Source organism: Condylura cristata, unplaced genomic scaffold (assembly GCF_000260355.1).
Source record: "Condylura cristata isolate star-nosed mole 26May11 unplaced genomic scaffold, ConCri1.0 scaffold00005, whole genome shotgun sequence".
NCBI classification, from domain to species: Eukaryota; Metazoa; Chordata; class Mammalia; order Eulipotyphla; family Talpidae; genus Condylura; species Condylura cristata.
Window position 1 is genome coordinate 23,781,215 of NW_004567106.1, and position 20,075 is coordinate 23,801,289.

A 20,075-nucleotide genomic window follows, 5' to 3' on the forward strand; every position below is an offset into this window, starting at 1 on the left:
ATGGGCTACCCTCTCCCTGTCATGTGAATGCCCCTCCTTTTGCCTACTGACTTTAGAATCTCATCCATGGATTCGTCACACTTACGTAAGTAAAACTGTTCTTTTCTCCCACTGGTCTGTCTGACATTAATTTGGTTACTCAACTAGCTGGACAAGAACCGAGGGAGCAGGAGAAAATTTCCTTCCTGTCCTTCCACATGCATGGAAATCACAAGACATTCAGAGCGGCTGCAGCACAGCAAGCACACAGTGGTTGAAGCTCAGGGTAAAGTGGGACCAGTGAGTACGGGGCCTGCTAACGAGTTTGCAAAGTTCATACAGTGGGTATCAAGGAGCCAGCATTCTAGAATGCATGTGACTTTCAGTGATTCTCATCTCATATCAACTGCCCCCATTTTTCTAGTCCATAATAGCTCACACAACCACACTGTAATTTAGTTGAGGGATGGGATATGCTTGTATTGCCTGCTTACTATTTTCATAGCAAAGAGCAAGGTGCTTTGGTCTGGAATTTTGACATTTACTTGTTATCAATAAATACATCAAATGCAAAGATATACATACTAAAGAAGAGACCCATCAATCATTTGGTCACTTAATTCAATATTACACCCTAACCCTTTTACCAGCACATGATTAAAATACACTGTCTCAAGGAAAGGAGATAAACAGCAGTTCTCTATCCACTTACTGAGCAGCGATTTTGATGAATTTCTTCACCAATTGCACTCGCTTGCCCAGCTGGCTGCAGAGCAGAATCTCTGTGGCCACCCAAAGCTGGACTTCATTGCATCTCTGGAGCAGAAGGCTGAGATTCGCTGTGTGCTCCCCACTTCCTTGTCTGCTGAAGGTGAAGTAAATCAGCTCTTGCTGAAAGAAAATGTATTCATGCCAGCGTTTATTTTTAGCACATTCAAAGTCAAGTTGATATAAATCTCACTGGATTTTAAAGTCTTAGAGATGCATCCTGAAAGAACATTCACTTAGAATTCTATACAAATGTAATTTTTCAGAACATGATGATGCCGCCTTTACATGAAAATCTAAAGCATTCTAAGTTTAAATCATAGGCTGACTCAAATCCAAGTTTGTTATACTGGCAAATTCAAGTAAAAATGAATACTGTCAACCAGTGCTTATTACGCTGCACAGTAGATCCTCATAGGTGCAGTGCTTACATCAGGGTTCTCAAAATCTTCTGTGAACTAGGATCCTGTGGAGGCACATTGCTGGGCCCTGCTCTCAGGGCTTCTGACACAATAGGTCTGTGGTGGGCCCCCAAGTTAACATGTCTAACAAGTTCCCAGTGTGCTGGTACAGGTCTGGGTGAACAGGTCTGGTGAACACTGAGAACAACTAAGGTACTGACAAATCATAAACAGAAGGAGAATGAGATTAAGGCTATGTCCTAATTTAAAAATGCAAATAAGATCAGTGACTATATGGACTGACTGAAGATATTGAAAGGATATTCCAAATTGAAAGTGAAGCTCCAGAGTCGCTAAGTTGGACATGAGTTGCTTCTTCAGAAGAAAAGGCTTTTCCTACAGAAAGATCTCACTACATGGCATAACAGATGCAACATATGGTGGCTCAGAACTGTTATATTTTTCATTTCCTGATTTCTGTGAGCCCTAAATATATTAATTGTCAGTAGCATTTTGCCCATGTCAATTATTTTATAAATGTTATACACTGTCAAGGGAAAAGTTGATGGACATAAAAATTCGAACTACATTTCAATATTTTCAAAAAAGTTATTGAAGTTTTGCAGCATTGTCTAAATTTAAGTAAAAGAACATGTATGTGTGTACATAAAAGTTTATGATTCTTATATAACTACAATGACATTTATAGAGTTAAGAATATCAAAAGTATTAGATGTAAGATGACTCCATTACCCCCATGAATACTTCATATATACATAAATACACACATATACATATATAAATATAGTGTATTTATACTACATTAAACAAACAATTATAGGAACAAATAAAATATGATCATGTATTTTGATTTTCTAGATTTAGGACAGTCTTTCAATATAATTGAAGTCCCTAAATATCTTTGAGGAACATGTCCTAAATATATATACTTAAAACTAGATGATGGATCTTTTAAAAAACCCAGTGGTACATGTAAACATTCTTTTAAAAATTCAGCTAACATTTATTTTATCTTAAGCAAAAGCAGTAACATTTTACCCTTCACTCTGTACTTACTTCGTGAATTGAATTGAAGAGGTTCCAATCAAAATTCATTAATTCCAGAGCAAGATCCCAAGTGTTCATTCCCAAAATCCTCATTGACCTTTGCTGTGATTCCTCATTTTCTGCAAATGGGTTCTAAACCAACAGACAGAAGCAAAAGGATCCTCAGTAATTCTCAAATGTTTGGCACTGAATTGGCACCCTGTAGAAAGGCACTAGAAGCTCAGATTAGAAAAGTAATCTTGTCTGAGTGCACTTAATATTTTCCCTGGTCTGTTCACCTTCAGTGAGTTACAGCAAATTTAGGAAACAGCCTTGGAATCAGTAGAATGTGATCAATGACACTTCACTGAGTTAGCCTCCCCTTCCCTCTTATACACATACACACACACACACACACACACACACACACAAATCTGATTATAAAACACCACCCTGACAGGCAGCATAATGAAAGTGAAAGCCCTGAAATCACTCTGGCTTCTGGTAAGAATTAATGTGCCAGGAGGGTGAGTATAAAAACAAACAAAAGAAATGTCATGGTGCACTTCAATAAAAACAGACATGGCTTTTACAGGAAATATGTTTAACAAGTCTTGTCCCAGGTACATATGTACAAATTTTATTAAAATGCTGTGAAAAGTAAAAAAAAAATTAAGCAGGAAATGAAAAAATACAAGTTAGCTCATTTATACCACATGCTGGATGATTAAGTGTCAGTTGCTTTCCTGACACAAACAGGTATGAGTTTGGCAACAGTATTTCCTTAAAATCTGGCATGAAATTATGAAATGGAACCACAATTTAAAATCTACTGTCACTGTTAAACCTAATTAGAATCATCTGGCATCTTTTGAAAACACTTGATATTTTCTAATTAAATATGAATTCTCCCATTTGAGTTGTTGACCTTTAATTGTTAATGATAAAATAGTTAACACCAACAACAAAAGAATGAGACTTTACAAAAATAAATGATATAACAGGAAAACAAGAATCTCTTAGATCCCAAATGCTAACCTCTATTTCAAATGTCAAAATAAGTTATGTGCATTTTAGCAAACTGGTACAACCACTATGAAAAGCTGTTTGGAGGTTTCTCAAACTGCTAAAAATGGGCCTTCCATACGACCCAGCAATCCTACTCCTAGGTATCTACCCAAAGGACACAAAAACATTCACTCAAAAGGACACCTGCACCCCCGTGCTTATTGCTGCTCTATTTACAATAGGGAAGATGTGGAATCAACCCAAAAGCCCAAAAATAGATGTCTGGATTAAAAAGATGTGGTACATATATACAATGGAATATTATTCAACAAGCAAAAAAGACAAGTTCATGATTTTTTGCAGTAACATGGATGGAGCTGGAAGTGAAATAAACAAGAAAGAAAAAGAAAAGTATCAGATGGTTTCATTCATAGCAGGAGTGTAAGGGACCAGGAAAAAAAAAAGTAATTGGAATAAAGAAAAAATGAAAAACAATGAACAACTATAAACCAGAGACATTTTACAAGAGTGGAGAGGGGAGCAGGATCAAAACTGGAGGAGTGGAAAGAGTGTGTGGGACTATGGTGATGACACACAGATGAACTGGTGGTGGGAAGTCCATGGGGATTACAACTGAGATGAAAAAATGCACAAAATGAATAATGATGTAAAAATAAATAAGTAAAAAAATAAGTTATGTGCATTTTAGAAGTTCTGCATTTATAAAAGTTTTCTAATAAAAAAAAGACAAAAACACAAACTACTAATGATAAGACCACTACACAACTTTTCCACAGATTTGATTCTCTTCAGTCCAAGTACAAACAGTCCAAGAGTAGGACACTGTTAAGGGTGGCCTGAATGAATTCCACACAAATGCTGAGGGGAGGGCAAGCAGAATTTCTCAGGGGCTGGTTTGGTTAGGCTGGGATCAGCCACAAGCCATGGTTTATATGAATAACAATAAGGTATATACTTAGGTAGACATTTTCTTATATTTGGACTAAAAATAACTTACAGTATGTGTCCTACTCTTCACCAAATTCTTTTCTCAGTGCTATCTGGTGTGTCCCATTGTTATGAACCTGTTACATGGGAAGGTTGAAGATGAGCCACCCTTCAAGGGATCAGTGGTGCACTCACTGTTAACCAAATGGAAGGAAACAAAGGACATAAAGTTTCCTTCTCCTTAAATCTTGCAAAGTATGTTCCTCTGTTAAATCTCCATTGATCCACCAAAAGAAGAAGAATGGAATTTAGATGGCATAGAGAGGGAGTTCCTTCTCTCAAGGACTGAGTTAAGAAGAGTTTAGAATTCCTTAAGTTGGTAGTGCTATCTGACAAGTGTATTGTTAGCTGAAGAAGGGAACATACTTTTCTACCATTCAAAAATATGCTATGAGTCTGACATTTGTGTGTGTGTTTCAAGTACAAGGTTAAAGGTCCTTACCAAAGTGTCAGCCAGGTCTTTCCGGTAGACATATATTCGACCAGATGCTTCAAGAGATTTGGAAATGGCCAGCTCATTTGGCTGAAGTTCATGCTTTTCTTTATATATATATATATATAAAAAAAGAGAAATCAGAAAGGGAAAGACAGGAACAGCAGTACGTATATATATATACATATAAGACACCCAAAGAGTAAAACTTGCCAAAGACAAATATTTAAAAAGTAAATCAGATAATAAAGTAGATTCAATTCTGCATACTCCATACAATGACAGCAGTGACTCATAGACAATGCTGCCCTTTCTCCATGATGTGGAGTCTCTGGAATGCTTTCTTACAGTACTTAGTCATCCTTTAACACACAGCCGAGGTTAGGGAAGAGAGCAAAATCCATAATCCCATCACTCTAAGTTACTATAGACAGTAATACTGATGATATTTGGGTATATTTTTGTTCATATACTTATGTTTGTATACACACACAAACACTCTTATTAATATACACATATTCATAGTAATAGATATATATATATTTGTAATTATTCTATATATGGTTTTATATTCTGATTTTATTGTGAGCATTTGTCAAAATTATTTATACGTCAAATTTAATTGGTTCCATAATAATTCATTATGCCATCATTTAGTATTTTCTCTATTGAACATTTAATGGCTTCTAATTTTTTGGTCATATAAATTAGGTCATAAGATATATGCTAAGTACTAGCACAGGGTCTGGCAAATAACAGGAGTTTGATAAATGGGATCTATTAAAAGAGCAGTCATAGTATGTATTTTTGAAGTCAACATCCTTATGCTTTTATCTTTGGTTGCTTATAAATGACTTTCTTAAGACTCATTTCTAAGAGTGGAATTACTGGGTCAAAGGGAACAAGTAATTTCAAAGTTTTTGATGTAACTATCAAGTTGCTTTCCAATTCTTGTTTTTTAGAAAATAAACCAACAAACACCTAAAAGTAGGACTAAAACTTGTACACTATACAACACTAATCATTATTTTTCTAAAACCAAAAATATACCCTTAAACTATATTTCTTGATGACTAGTGATACTATATTTATATATTTTTCTATTTTATTTCCTTTTATTGCAAATTGTTCCTATTCTTCAACCACTTTTTTTTTTCCTACTAGAGTTTGAACTCTTACACAATAGCTTCCTTCATAGAAAAATGTCTCCTTCCCAACTACAAAAAGCATACAGGAATCAACTAAAGCACATACTCTAGTTTATTACATTTTACTATAATCAGCATCTCTGAGGATAGCCATTGAGTTAATCAGCTTGATTGGGAATACAAACCCCCACAAATCTTTTCTAGATAACTTAATCAGTTTAAATGCTAAATTTTGTTTTGAACATTTCTGCTTAATACAGAATTTAGAACTTGCTTAATAGACAAATGATAATCTAATATATTCTTTAAGGCCTGACATTATAGAGATCGATAGTACTGTCATGCGGGCTATTGACATGTGTAGTAAATGGTCCCCTACAGCTGGGCTCTGAAGTTCTGCCACTTCTTCCCTCTTTGTGAAGCTAGTTTCTTGCAACCTTCTGTGTACCCATGTATACCTTAAATCTGAATTTATAAAAGCTGTTTTCTACTTGCTACAGAATATAATGACATTATCATGTGACAACAATTTTTTATTTGCTAAGCAAATTTTTTGTTATTTTCAAGTTTGTCACTGTACTATGTAAGACTAGAGCTGACAGAATTTTGCGCTTTGAATAATTGGGTCATTGTTATTACTAAATATACATACTTGCTTTGAGGTCAAAATAACTAGAAACCTACTGAAAGCTATATGAGACCATACTATTCCTTTTAGAAAAATCCAGGAAACCCTTAACCTGTCAACATTTTTAAACTTGTTTGTACAAACAGGAAATAACAGTAGATGTAAATGTCTTTTTATTTTGAAATAGCATTTAAAACATTAGTAACTGAAAAATTATGTAACTAGAGCATGGAATATATTAAACCTTTTTTTTTCTTCATAAAAATTTACTGTTTGGAGGATATCAAGCTGCAGAGAGAAATGCTCTCCACAAACAAAAGTACTAATTGATAGAAAGTGATGGCATGTTTCCAAATCCGTGGGATAATTTGAGATAAAATGATATTTCCTACGATGATTAGCAATGAGTCTACACACACTGGAACCATTGCCCTGATGAATCTAATAGAGTGTAAAAATGGTATTTCACAGCCATCAATTCCATGTTGGCTAGTAAAAGGGCTCCTCATTAATTTGCAAGTTCATGTGCAGCCCTGGGCTGATTCTCCCAGGGACACGGATCTCAGCTGTGTTACCAAGTTCACCAGGGTCCTTCCTTCTCTAGCACTGTCTGTCTGAGCAGACACTCAATGATTACTCCCCATAATGGTGCCATCGCGAGAGGTTAATGATGGCTTGATGAAGCTTGATATTGTTCAGACACATTTAATATTTTTTGTCACCTAAAATTAAGTATAATATATGCTTATAATCTGGATTACCTACACAATGCTATTAAAAATCCAACTATTCCCTGGTTAAAATCAATGTAGTCCACATGTTTCTCAATGTTTTACCTTTTTTTCCTAGATGATGTTTTGATGGATACAGAGTTAATTGAGCCCTGGGAGAGGGAGGAGAGGCTTTCATTTGTAAGACTTATGGAGTGGGTTGTATCTTTTTGCACATATTATTCACTAGCTTGGGGGCTATTATATCTGCTTCTTAGTAACAAGTAATAGAAGGAATATTCTGTCACATGATATTTGAATGTCCAGTGTATTCTGACATTGTTCTCTTGACTCTAGAGTGATAATACAGGGTAAATAGGAACAGCTTTTCGCTGCTCCCCCTCAACCGCCTGCCCCCTCTCTAGTTGATTAGTTCACAGAATGCTCCTATTTTTCAACTACTGACTCTAAGCCACTTTCTTTGTATTTTTCCAAGGGTTAATGAGATATTAAATAAAGATTGTAAGCTAGAAAGGAGACCAGTGACATTGCAAGCTGACAGGCTCCAGTGAAAGCGAAGGGGTCTATTCAGGTCACAGAGATCAATAGTGTCAGCTTGTAATCTGTGTGATCTTATTCAAAACAGACAATAACCCATTCTCTGAGGATAAATAAAGCCCAACAGAAGGGAAAGCTAGAATTAGGTTTCACACCCCACCTCCACCTGAAGGAACACTGCCTAGGAGTTTTCAGGGTATTGCAGTTTTTATTTCCTTCAGGAAGTACTCTTTAAGTATTAAATCATCACAATGATGACCAGTTCAAGTCTGCGTTCCTTTTTTCTTTGTCAAGTAATTTCATCCTTTAGCAATTTCCCCAATTAATTTAAATATGAAAATAGAACGCTTATCTAGAGTACAAAATATGAAAAGCTTTATAATAAATTTCAAAACACTGGTGTGCCGCTCTATTCAGGTCTTTGGGAGGAAATTCAGTATCAGCAGTACCCAACTGTTGCCATGGAAACACCTTTGGGAGGCGGCTTATTGTTACCTTGGTCATCCTGCTGCGGGTGGACCCAGAGGGCCTGAACTACACATCTGCCCAGCAAAAATGTCACCCCACTCCTTTTGGAGGAGACCCAGTTAAGGATTAATATTCAACGAGAGAAAATAATTTACCCCCAGAGAATGTGACTGCTACCAGAGCCAGATCCTCTTCTGCATGCTGGATCTTTTCTGCCACAACTTTCAGGATCTCTTGAGCTGTACTGGAAACTTTTGCCTTCACACTGACATAGGAGTGCTCTGTTATATACACGTGGCAAAAAACTGGACAAGGCAAAAACAATTGTTAATAAATGGGGAACCGTGGTGATGAAGAGCAGACTTCTCCACATCAAGGCATCCATCTCGATGTTTTCTTAAACTTAAAATGTACACAGCCAGAACTACACAGTGATGGATGTACATGGGGGCCTGACATTGTGCATACAAATGTGTGAATGCACAAAATGACACAGCTTTAACAAAGTAACCAAGCTGATAACTAGCTTGGCCAGTAAGCAGCTTCCCTGCACTGTAATGAGAGACCCGTATCCTCCAACTGTGTTCAGTGTATAGAGGACCAGAACACAGCACAGGGAGAGCTCTAGAACACAAGCTGTGTGTATGAGCCCCTTCTTCAAGGGTTATTGTCATCCCTCAGAGCAGTAGATTAAAATGCCTAACATATATATTTCTATTTTGCACACCATTTCTGGACAGTTACAATGGTTCGATCCAAAATAGCCCATTTTGCTATTAGAATTCTCATAAGCTACTTGAAAATCTGTCATTTGCTATGGTTCTTGTGTTTAGCCTTTTTAATCATTTAAGAATGACCTCCCTGATCAAAGTGGTGGTGAGCTGAGTTTCCAAATACAGGCCACTTTTTTTATCCTTTTTAATATCCTTTTTTATTGTCTGAAGTGCCAATAATTATTATGAGGACACTGTCATTTTCAGGGTGAACAGGTCCTAGAAAAAAAATTTTCCTATGATTTGACAGCAGGAACTGTTTTAAAGCGATGGAGATAACTGGCACATTATTTGTTTCATATATCAGTTATTCTGATAAAACACTAGCTTTTTCAGAAAAGACAGGATGATAAGCTATTATTCTCTTTTGTATTGCAAAAAAAAAAAAAGTGTAGCAACTTGAGAAATTTCATATGCAATTTAAATGACACTACAAAAAGAAGCCCAGGAAAGTCTTCATGGAAATGCAAACAAGACAAAAAACAAACTACTAGTTTGTACATATAAACCTCAAAGAAAATATGCCACTAGAAGGCACTGAGGCATTTAATTTGGTTTGGCTGGGTGTGTCACAAAAGCCACAGCATCTAACAAATAGCTGTTTTATGTGTTGTCAACAAACTTGTAAGAGACAAAAAAGCTCTTTTCCTGCGTTAGAAAAATGGAACTTTTAAGCAAGGCAAATATCTGGTGCAAAACTGCTAGATAGGAGGCTGATTGTGCAGCCTGCTGAAAAAAGTCACGAAAGGAAAAAGAGGCAAAGGATCTTCAAATAGTAACACTGAAATTCAGCTTGGAAAATTAAGCTATAATGGGCAAGGAAGGTCAGCAACCAAGGAGCTAGGTAAATTAATTTCATTTGCTCTTTTATTTACTACAGATGACACCCTAGAGCTCCATACAAGTGTAATGTAACAGTATTTTGCTGTGGAAGTGTTCACAATGTTAAGCAAATATTAACTGTTCACACTTAAGAATTGCAGCACTTGGAGAAAGGCCATATAAAAGGGAAAGTCTTGACGTCACAATAGTGTGAACATTTTAATTGCTGTTTCCTGGCTCTGCTTAGGCTTTGACTCAACCTTGACCCAAACAGGAGAAAATCATTTCTAGTCCCATTATAAAATATTCACAAGGAAAAGCACATCAACACCACAGAGTTCTAAAAAGATATTTCCCCTGTACTGACCTGAGTTGCCATAGCAGCCTTCCTCAGGATGGGGCACCAGTCTTTTTGTCACCCACGAGCATGGCTTGAGGACACACTGAAGTGGCCCTGCCCCACACAGCCATGCCCAGGGTGACTTTTGATAGCCCATCCTGCCTTTTATTAGCCTACGAGATTTTCTTCTCTCAAACCTCAGGGATTTGACGCACCCAGACCCCAAGAACACTGGCTTTAGAGGTCTTTCTACTAAGTCGTAAGGGGCTGAGGCTACAAGGGGCCCAATGGAAAAAAGAGGTAGAGTTTCCAGGCCCTTTGGTGCCTCTCCCCCAGCATGGAGAGAAGCTTTTTGTAGTCTCCTTTCCTTCCTTCCCAAGTGAAAATGTTCTAGGTCCTCTGACACTATTAACTCATCAAGAAAATTGTAATGCTCAAAGCAAGAAAAAAAACAACGATCATATTTGATGTTAATGTGCTTATCAGAGGGGTGTGACAGCTGGAAATGGTTAAAGGAAGGCTGATGCATTAGTGTTGGAGAAAGGCTGTGATGAATTGCTACTCCACCCACCCAAGCCCTCCTTGGAACCATACTCACTTTCCTCTGTTTCAGTCACAGTTCCTCTAAGCTGGAGCCAGTTCTCCTTAAGACTGAATTGGTGGAAAAGGGCTTTATTCTGTGAGAAGGGAGAAAAGAACAATGAATGAATATATTCTTGCCCTTTGGAAAACCACAGCTGTTTACAATGTGTTCCAAGAGAGGTAGCCAATTTAAAAAAAAAAATATGAAATCCACCCATGCAATCTTAGAGGAATAAACTGGGAGTTGCCTCTATTAGTGCATGTGAGAGTGGAGAGTGTGAGCAATATGACAGACCTGGGCCAAAGCCAGTAGCAGGCAAAAAGGTCCTTATAGTTACTTTCTGCAATGTACTAGGAAATATCCACATGTTTTTAACCTCTGGATATTACACACATGCATAGATTTTTCTGAGAAAATCATCATTTGCCCAATCCAATGTCAACCTTACTTTTAAAGCAACTTTAAATGGTTTCATACTTCTGTTGCAGTACAATCTTAAAACAAAAACATGTATTATAGGTCATAATCGCCCACCTGATCCATAGCTTCTATAAAACTTGTGCCTGATGTCTAATTTTGTGTTTCTCCTCTCACGCTAATTAAGGAACATATTCATCTCTCTGTTGTGTTGAAAGATGCCATCTTTAAGCTCTAGCAGTGAGGATGCTTGCCTGGATTTTTTTTTTTTTTTGCATCAGCGTTTTCAAATTCAAATTTATATGACTCTAGGGATACTAGGAACACACAGACTCCCAGCATGAAAGCGTCAAGTCAAGGGCACATGGCTGAATACCAGGCCACACCAGCACAGGGAAGCAGTGGCGAAGCAGGGAAGCCGCAGCCCTAGGCTTCCTGGCCTTGCCCTTTGCTACTTGTGGGATTATTCATTTTAACTATGAACAAATGCTAAGTGAGGCAAGACAAAGTCTCCAGACTTAACACCCATCCCATTCAGCCACAGAAGGGTCTGCCTTACCTTCTTTTGTGGTGAATATTCATCTACAGTGCTGAAAGCAAGAAGACAAGACGTCAGGCTTTGTCTCAACCCCAGAATAATGCAGTTATTGTTACAGAGGACTAATTTTTAGTCTTCTACACTGGGCAGAGGTTTTGCGTTTCTAACAGTTAAAACAGCACTCATCAGTTTATTATATATACTACATTTGACACTGGGCTCTGGATTTCAGGTGAACCAGGATGAAAAGAAGCTATCTACTCAACAGGTGTGTTTTGCTTTCTACCCAAGTCCAGGAAGGAAATGGATTTATTCACTTTATTTTCTCATACACTGATAGATTTTAAGTGGCATTATTGTCATTCAGATATCTACATAAGTCAGCCAAGGTGCATATTTTCCATAATGTCTCCATGTGTGGGAGAAGTCTGTAGGTCCCCCTCTCATCTTACTCCATCACTACCCCCTGACAGGTACCATCTGAGGCCACCAGAAGGAATCAGCGTTGCAGCCAATTTCACGTGTCATTAGGAAAACCACAGTCAAAGACATCAATCTTGTTCTCAGAAACACTTTCCCCTCAATTAGCACAGTAAGGTAGAGGAAAAATACTTGGGGTTCACAGTTTATTCCAGAACCTAGGGATATTTCATAACCTTAGATCAAAGTGACAACAATAATATCCTAATATCATTTTCTCATTTTAATCTTACTTTCAATGTTATATAAGTTTTTGACATGGGGCTATATTAGGTCCCATTACTGTGTTTAATGCAAACAAATGTATTAAACATGAATTAAAGTGTACCAACGGTAAAAAGTCTGCCTTAGGGCACAGTAACCTCCATGAGGGGAGTTAATTTATGTTAAGATTTTCTTTTTGAAACGTATTTGTTCATATTTTCAGAGTAGTCTTAGGCTATAGCATAGACTATAATAAAAGACTATCCAAACTCACCACAGGTACTTTTAAAATGTTGTCCTAAATTGTATCTCATTTTTGAATTTCTAAAAATTGAGATTTTCATGACTGAGGACTAAAGTTTACATGATTATTTGCTTTCTAAAATTAATTTACACAGACAATTAATTTGTAACAGGCTCTCTCTTTCCTAGTCTGATAAGCCCAAATTATCATTTTCTCTGAATAGTGCCTCTGTGACTGCTGAAATCTTAGCAGAAGTTCTCAACAAGCTGACAACAGATGTTTCATGTTTACTAAGTAGAAACATTGTAAGTCAGATGATAACTTTTTTCTTCAGATTAACTTTGTAGCTATGTCTGAAAACTGCATTATGATTTGATATTTTCATTTACTAAAACGTATAGGGATAAATCACAGTAAGGTCATACATTGCTAACTGGAAAGATTAACGATAAATTCACTGGGGCTATCTGTTTATGTCAAAAGTCAGTGAGTAAATGGTTTTCCATAATCTTTCTAAATTTATAAAGAAATCTCAAAGAATACTTAAAATTGAACTTTAAAGTGTTCTATGACTTGTGGGGAGCCACTTATTTCCCATTCCATTAGAAATAGCTATGAGCTTCCTAAAAGACAAATATTTACAATAAAAATGTTTATAATGCACTATATGTATCAAGATGCCCGCAAGTTTCTAGCACATTTGCTTCTATTTCATGCATTAGCTGTAATAAGGAAAATTAAGTACTTACTGACGTCGGTGCATTCCAAGAATCTTTTGAAATTCTTTCAGTTCTTTTTCAAGTATTGGATATTCATATACATCATCCAATACATTTCTGTATATGGTCTGGAGGAAAAAGAAAAATGGCAGATGAGTTTGTTTTTTGTCTATTTTGTAAGTCTTAAGATTCAGATAAAGGTTATCCCACCAGGAAGATTAGGAGGAATCCAGGACAATGTAGGTGGTCAACCCTTGTACCAATGAGATCCTGAGTGGCATTCCACCTTCTAATCCTCACTTAACTGGCATGGGACCTTACATCTTTTAGGGGCTACAGACTGGCTATGTTGGAAGCTTAGAAATCCCTGCCTGGCTACCATGCTTATTCTGTATTTTAAGAAAGATAATATCTATATTTATAATTTGGGGAAAATAAAAAATTGAATTAAATTACCCAAACGTTTTGACAATAACATTAGTCAAGAGTTGGTTAAACCAGGTTTGAACTTGGCATCTGAATGACACCTGAATTTGGAGTTCAACGTGGTATTCTTCATACATGGCAAACTTGTTTGAGGCAATTGCCTCTTCTGAAATACAACTCCTTTCTTGAATTATTCTATTCCTCCTTTGTGTTAATTTGCACTATATTACGGTTTTGATGGCCAAAAGAATCCTACTATAACTTATGTGCAGAGAATCATCTGTATTGAGAAGACATTTCAATCTATTACTAATATTAGAAAAATATATCGGTTTATTTAACCTCAAATGCAAATCTAGGTTAGTAACAATTTTATAAGTTAACAGCTCAAAACTCTCAAACTATATATCATGTCCTGAAAAGTTACATAATACATATTGTCAATACATAATATATGTATCTTTTTTTTTTAAAGATTTATTTATTTATGCATACAGAACTGGGGTACAGACCAGAGGTGCAGGGGTGGTGAGAGGCTTCACCAGAGACAGAGCGGGGAGTAGAGCAGGCAGATTAATTGAAATACACTGCTGAGGGGAGCAGCAGGTGAGAGAGGGGAGGTCTGCCACACCACGTGGGTCACCTCCAGGGCCAGGGATCGAACTTATGCTAAAGTGGCTTTAGCTTTGCAGTGCTGTGCTTTAACCTGCTATCTGTTGCGCCACCAGGGAGGGCCCAATACATATATATCTTTAAATAAATGTTTTATCCAAATATTATGTATATGGGACTTCTTAGATAAACATATATTGTCAAAAGATTAAATATCACCAAATTTTAAAGTACATTTAATTTTACCTTTCTTATTTCATTTACAATCAAAATTCCCATGACTTATAATCTTAAATTAGTTTAATTTTTAAAATAAAATTCTATATACAAATATCAGGTCTCAGACATCAAAATAAATTTATATATTCTTTTATAAAAAATATGAATGACTGCAACCTACAAATGAGATTATTGAAATATATACCTGAAATAAAAACAGTCGCTGTCATTAGAGACTATGTGGGAATATTAATTACCTTTAGAAACATTTTTGAATGCTCATCTTCATGTAACCAGTCCTTGTACAGAGCAATCCACTGGGAAACAAGATGCAAGACTTTACGCTTCCGACAAGGAACATCTGAGTTTTCTTCTTTGCCTTGATACTTCTTAGCAGAATAGGTACAAATGGTTAAGAAAGAATATTATATTGTTGAAAATTAAAATAAAAAGGAAGAGATCCACTTTTTCTTGTTTCTACAAAATATGCTAAAGGATATTTTCCAAAATAATCAAGTATCTAAGCCTTAATAGAAAATAATATGTTCAGGAAGATTAAAAGGTGTTCACTCAACAGAGCACAAGTGAACCCAGGGAAATGATTCACGCACACTGGAGGGCAGCCATGAAGAAAGAGGTTGGGTGACAGCACTCACTGTGGCAATGTATGGGCGGTGGCATGGACACCCCTCCTCCTGATGTCTTGGCACACCAGGAGGAATGTTCATTTTAAGGGTGGTGACCGTTCATTTCAAGAGAAAATCAGGCCTCACTACCTAGGTGGACACTATTTCCATAAAAGTTAGAATAGAACTATAGCAAATAACCTTTGTTTCTCAGGAAATTGTGTTCTGTAAAGCCAGTTACTTCTAAAGTCGCCCCAAATGAGCAGATTTCTAAAGCATAATTTATGATATGACCCAAATGATGACTCCCAGAAATTGACTTGAAAACGAGGATTGAATAAACATTCAAATGTAGGTATAAAGGACAATGGATTTTTACTTCCATTGAAATATTAAAAAAAAAAACCTACATGTTTTCAACCACTGTGTCCAGTTACCAAAATCATTATATATCCATTTAATGGACCAGTCTGTAATCATTAAAGTAAGGATCCAGCAGTACATTTACTGATATGGAACATTTACAGTATATTGTTGAACAGGAAAGAAGAAAGGTTGTTGAGATGATCCATTTATATTAATGATGCTTATTTATATGTAATAATTTCATTATCTGGAAAAATATATACTACAAGATAACCAGGGCTTCTTAAGCTAGTGAGATTTTAGAATACACAAATATTTTTTCTCACACTTATGTGCATTTCTCAACTTGCATATATTGACTATGTGTTAATGTTGTTAAAATTAAGTAAAAATAACGGCCTTAAAGACAATGTGTTTAAAGTCAAAAGAATGACACAGAAGTCTGGCATTTTCCAAAGTGATTAAGTGTTTTGTCCTGAAAAACTATCATTTCTCAGTATCTAGGACACATTAAAAGTTAACTAGGAAAAGGAAATGCTATGATACCAAATACAAGTAGGTTTTGGGCTTGTTTGGACAGGATTCTATATTCTTTATCACTGACATATAACTGTAAAGTAGGAATAGATTCTACATTAGGCTTTGTGGGCATTTTAAAATATAATTCAGCCACTTTCTTCCCTCACTGCAAAAATACACTAGAGCCAGCCGATTTCTTTGATTTCCACATGTGACATAAATTCAGGCAAAGACACACATTTGCTAAAGTTTTTCCATATCAAAGGAAAATACATGGATTTCTCCTATATAATTTCCATTTATGCAAATTTTTGTGAATATAATACTTCATTAAAATAAAGAAAAAATCTGGAAAATTCAGCAATATTATCAACTTCTTGTAGGTCAGTATATGAGCTTTCTATTAAAACTGCACGTACAATTCTATCATGATGAACCTGCAGAATAAAGCAACTTCAGTGTCTGAAGCTTCCACTACTCTTTTCCACTTAGTTACTGCCATTTATTTGTTTTAATTTTGTTTTCTTCCTTATAAAATACATTAGAAAAATATTACATAATTAAATTTGCATTTATATTATTCTGGTTTTCAGTATTGGATATATTCATTCCCTTGCATTTTGCCCATGCTAGAGTCTATTGATTTGGACATTTAGTTGGGGGAAGGGAATTGAGGAAGGACATTAGGTAAGAGTTATAACTTCAATGTAATGCACTGAACATTAGCCAATCTAGGGCTGTGAGCTAAATAATGCTATTTATGATGGTAAAAGTGCAAATGAATTAAATTACACTGCAATAAAAATATCCATCTCAGATCTCCAAACACAACATAAATGACTCTAATCTATAAATAACGTTTAAAAACAATGACAGAAAGACAACAAAAAATAATTTGTGCCACCCCTTAGAAACTGACAGTACTGGGATATGAGAGATATCTTGACTTAGATGTACACACACAAAAAAAATCTCAAATTAAATATGAATGTCTTCTTCTTGTTTGTGGTTTATAATATTTCGTAAAAGGCAGTATCTAAAAATATACATATATAGTCATAGAGGAAGATTCCTTAGCTCATACTTAGCTTTTCAAAATACTTCTAAAGAAAGAAATTGAAAACCTTGTAATTATCAGTAAATTTTATGGTAGCTAACAGTCCACTTGTAAGCTGTGACAAAAATTTGTCACTGAAATCTTCCAAATTCAAAACCAACTAATAATGCTCCAGAATGAGTTTAATAAACTAATTCTTATTAGTTTATTAGTTTATTTTATGTTTGTTATGCCCTATTTAGAATTTAAAGGTATTGTTTTAAAATGAATAAAAATAATTTATTTTTTTGAAGGCTAGAATGAAATCTTTTCCAGTTTGGTTGAATAAAATCTTGAAGTCAACAGTTATTGAACTGCCTCTGCTGCAGCTTCTTAAACACTATGAGGCACATAGCCCACTCGGAGACTTTGTGTGCATCACTGGGCTTAACTTCTCTGGCCTTTCAGTGTTTCTGTGCTGCACCTCATCTAGTTAGTGAATAAAATCACAAAGCTTCTTTAACTGATCATTAACCTTCTAATCAACGTCCTTCATTCTAAGAAAGCAAGTTGTGACAAAGTTCTGAGAAGATGAGAGTTGATTCCAGTATGCAGTGTAGACCTCCCATGCAGGGAAATGGCTCATCTTCCCTGGGACACTGGCCCAGAAATAGGATATCACATATGTACACATTTTGCTGTATAATCAGTCTGGCAATCAGTGACTGGCTGTCTTGTAACTAAGTTCACTTTGCATGTTAACTCTGGGGTCCTGACTCTGGGGTTTACCTAGGAAACCAGTTTACCTACCCCTTGATGTCTAAATTCTTGAGACAACACAATATAACAGTACAATGGACTCATAAACGCTAAAGCAGCAGCTCTGAAATTCCAGTTCCCTCATCTACTCTGTCTCATTTCATCTTTTATTTTGGATATCATTACATTAATATTTAACATATGCATGCTCTGCCTTGGGTTGAGTAAATTAAGAAAGGCACTTAATTCCTAATGTGACGCATCAGTCTGAGAGGAGGCCAATGCTGTGTTCCACAGGTAATGAAGGATATTGCCTTAGCAGCGCCTGGCACAAGTCGTCAGTTGTCATGAAGACTGTATATGTGAGGAGGAAGTCATCAAGGAGGGTCTCTGCAAAGACAACAAAACAAACACAAGGTCAACAAAAAGGTAATAAGAAGGGCAGCTGCTCCACAAAAACAGGGTAAATGGTGGTGGGAGTAAGGGGGGGGGTTTGAACAGAACTTTAGCAGCATTATTAGAAATAAAGATATTCTTATAGAGAATACCTCAAGCAGTGAGGTGTTTTTGGTCAGAAAGTTCTCTAAACCTACAATGCTTGCCATCTTACTGATCCTAAGACAGCATTTATATTTTTATTTGAAGGTGATATGGAAAACTAATACACAAATACTATGCTTCTAGAAATAAATTTTATAGGATTTTTGAAGTATCTACTCTAGTCATTCAATGAATACAGTCTGCATGTTCTAGCAAGCTGAGGCTCTCTAAAGTTATCTGCACAACTCTAGGGCAAGAACAATGGATAATAAAACCCAGAGGACACACGTGAGGTTCCAATATCTCGCAAATCATTGGGTAAGTGGTGAGAGATTTTTTTGCTGCTATGAAAGAGTTGAGTACAGTTAAAAACAGACACAGGTGTAAATATGCATCACAACATATTTCTTCCAGATTCCTATTCTACCCCTTCAACTAACAAAACCACGTTCATTTTATTGCCTCTTTGCCTTGAATGGGAATTGCTAAACAAACTCTGGCCTTGAATGCAATTTCCAAAATGATAGAAAAGAATATATTCAGAACTCAGAGATTTTTCTGTAATATCTCCTTATCTTGTCTAAGCTTCTTAATTTAAAATCCATTTTTACCATGCTTTAATTTCATATCTCTTACATTTTTTAAAGATTTATTTATTTATGCATATAGAACTGGGGTACAGGCCAAAAGTACAGGGACGGTGAAAGGATTCACCACACACAGAGCGGGGAGCAGAACAGGCAGATAGATGAAGTACACTGCTGAGGGGAGCAGCGGGAGGGTCAGGAGAGGTCTGCCTCGCCATGTGGTCACCTCCGGGGCAGGTGGGGATCAAACTCATTCGGAAGTGGCTTTTAGCTTCTTAGGGCAGTGCTTTAACCCGCTGCGCCACCAGGGAGGGCCATATCTCTTACATTTTAAAGATATAAAGTATTTAGCTATTTGAAATAGTGATAAATTGCAACAATAATGAGCTTGCATACTCAACAGCTTTTATACCGGCCAAAGTCTGCCACCATAAATGTGTAAGTAGAAATGATTGCCCGAGATAGAACTCTACAACTGTATGTTGAAGAATCTAAAAATTGCAGATTTTTAAAAAATAATCAGTAACATTTATTTTAAAGTTGATCAATTTGAAACAGCAAGATATTGTGTTTCTCAACATACACCTCTGAGATGTAAATGACATCCTCAGTGTTGTATCACTGTAGGGGTTAATTTATCTCTATATTTAGTTTGGTTGCAGAATATCAGGATCATCCTGATCCATGCCTGTAAGTGGTTGCAAATAGTAATTTTTTAAAAGCTGTTTTCTAATAGCAAAATATCCTTAATTCAAGTGAGCCAAAGGTGTTATGAAGAATAGCACTGTTTACTTATGATAAATAACAGTATTACTTATTAAAAAGTGAATGTGACAACTGTCATCTGAAAAGTAAACTAAACCTAAACCTGCAACGGTGTATCAAGCTGCAGTATGTTAACAGTCACTGGTCTAACTTGTTCCTGTATGGTAAAAACAAGCTCTGGGAGAGATAAGAATGGAACTTGCTGAGCATATACTTTAGTTCTGTACAAGTAGACTGTGGGAATGTGACTAGTTGTACAATTAAATGTGAGTGAACTCACGTAGCCTGCATGTATAGGAAGAGCTAAGACTTTTCTATCAGAAGTTCCAAATATATGTACCAAA

General features: G+C 36.1%; 1 protein-coding gene across 1 annotated transcript in view; it reads right to left on the bottom strand.

The window, feature by feature from the left end:
• RAPGEF5 (Rap guanine nucleotide exchange factor (GEF) 5) overlaps positions 1–20,075 on the bottom strand; it is a 155,243-nt gene that overhangs the window by 27,186 nt on the left and 107,982 nt on the right. The window contains exons 10-18 of the mRNA XM_012721031.1: positions 18,151–18,229; positions 14,791–14,935; positions 13,307–13,404; positions 11,651–11,681; positions 10,690–10,768; positions 8,312–8,461; positions 4,654–4,751; positions 2,226–2,348; positions 692–870 (exon numbers count right to left, since the gene is read on the bottom strand). Of these exons, the coding sequence (XP_012576485.1) occupies positions 692–870; positions 2,226–2,348; positions 4,654–4,751; positions 8,312–8,461; positions 10,690–10,768; positions 11,651–11,681; positions 13,307–13,404; positions 14,791–14,935; positions 18,151–18,229 (982 nt within the window). The remainder of the gene's footprint in view (positions 1–691; positions 871–2,225; positions 2,349–4,653; positions 4,752–8,311; positions 8,462–10,689; positions 10,769–11,650; positions 11,682–13,306; positions 13,405–14,790; positions 14,936–18,150; positions 18,230–20,075) is intronic.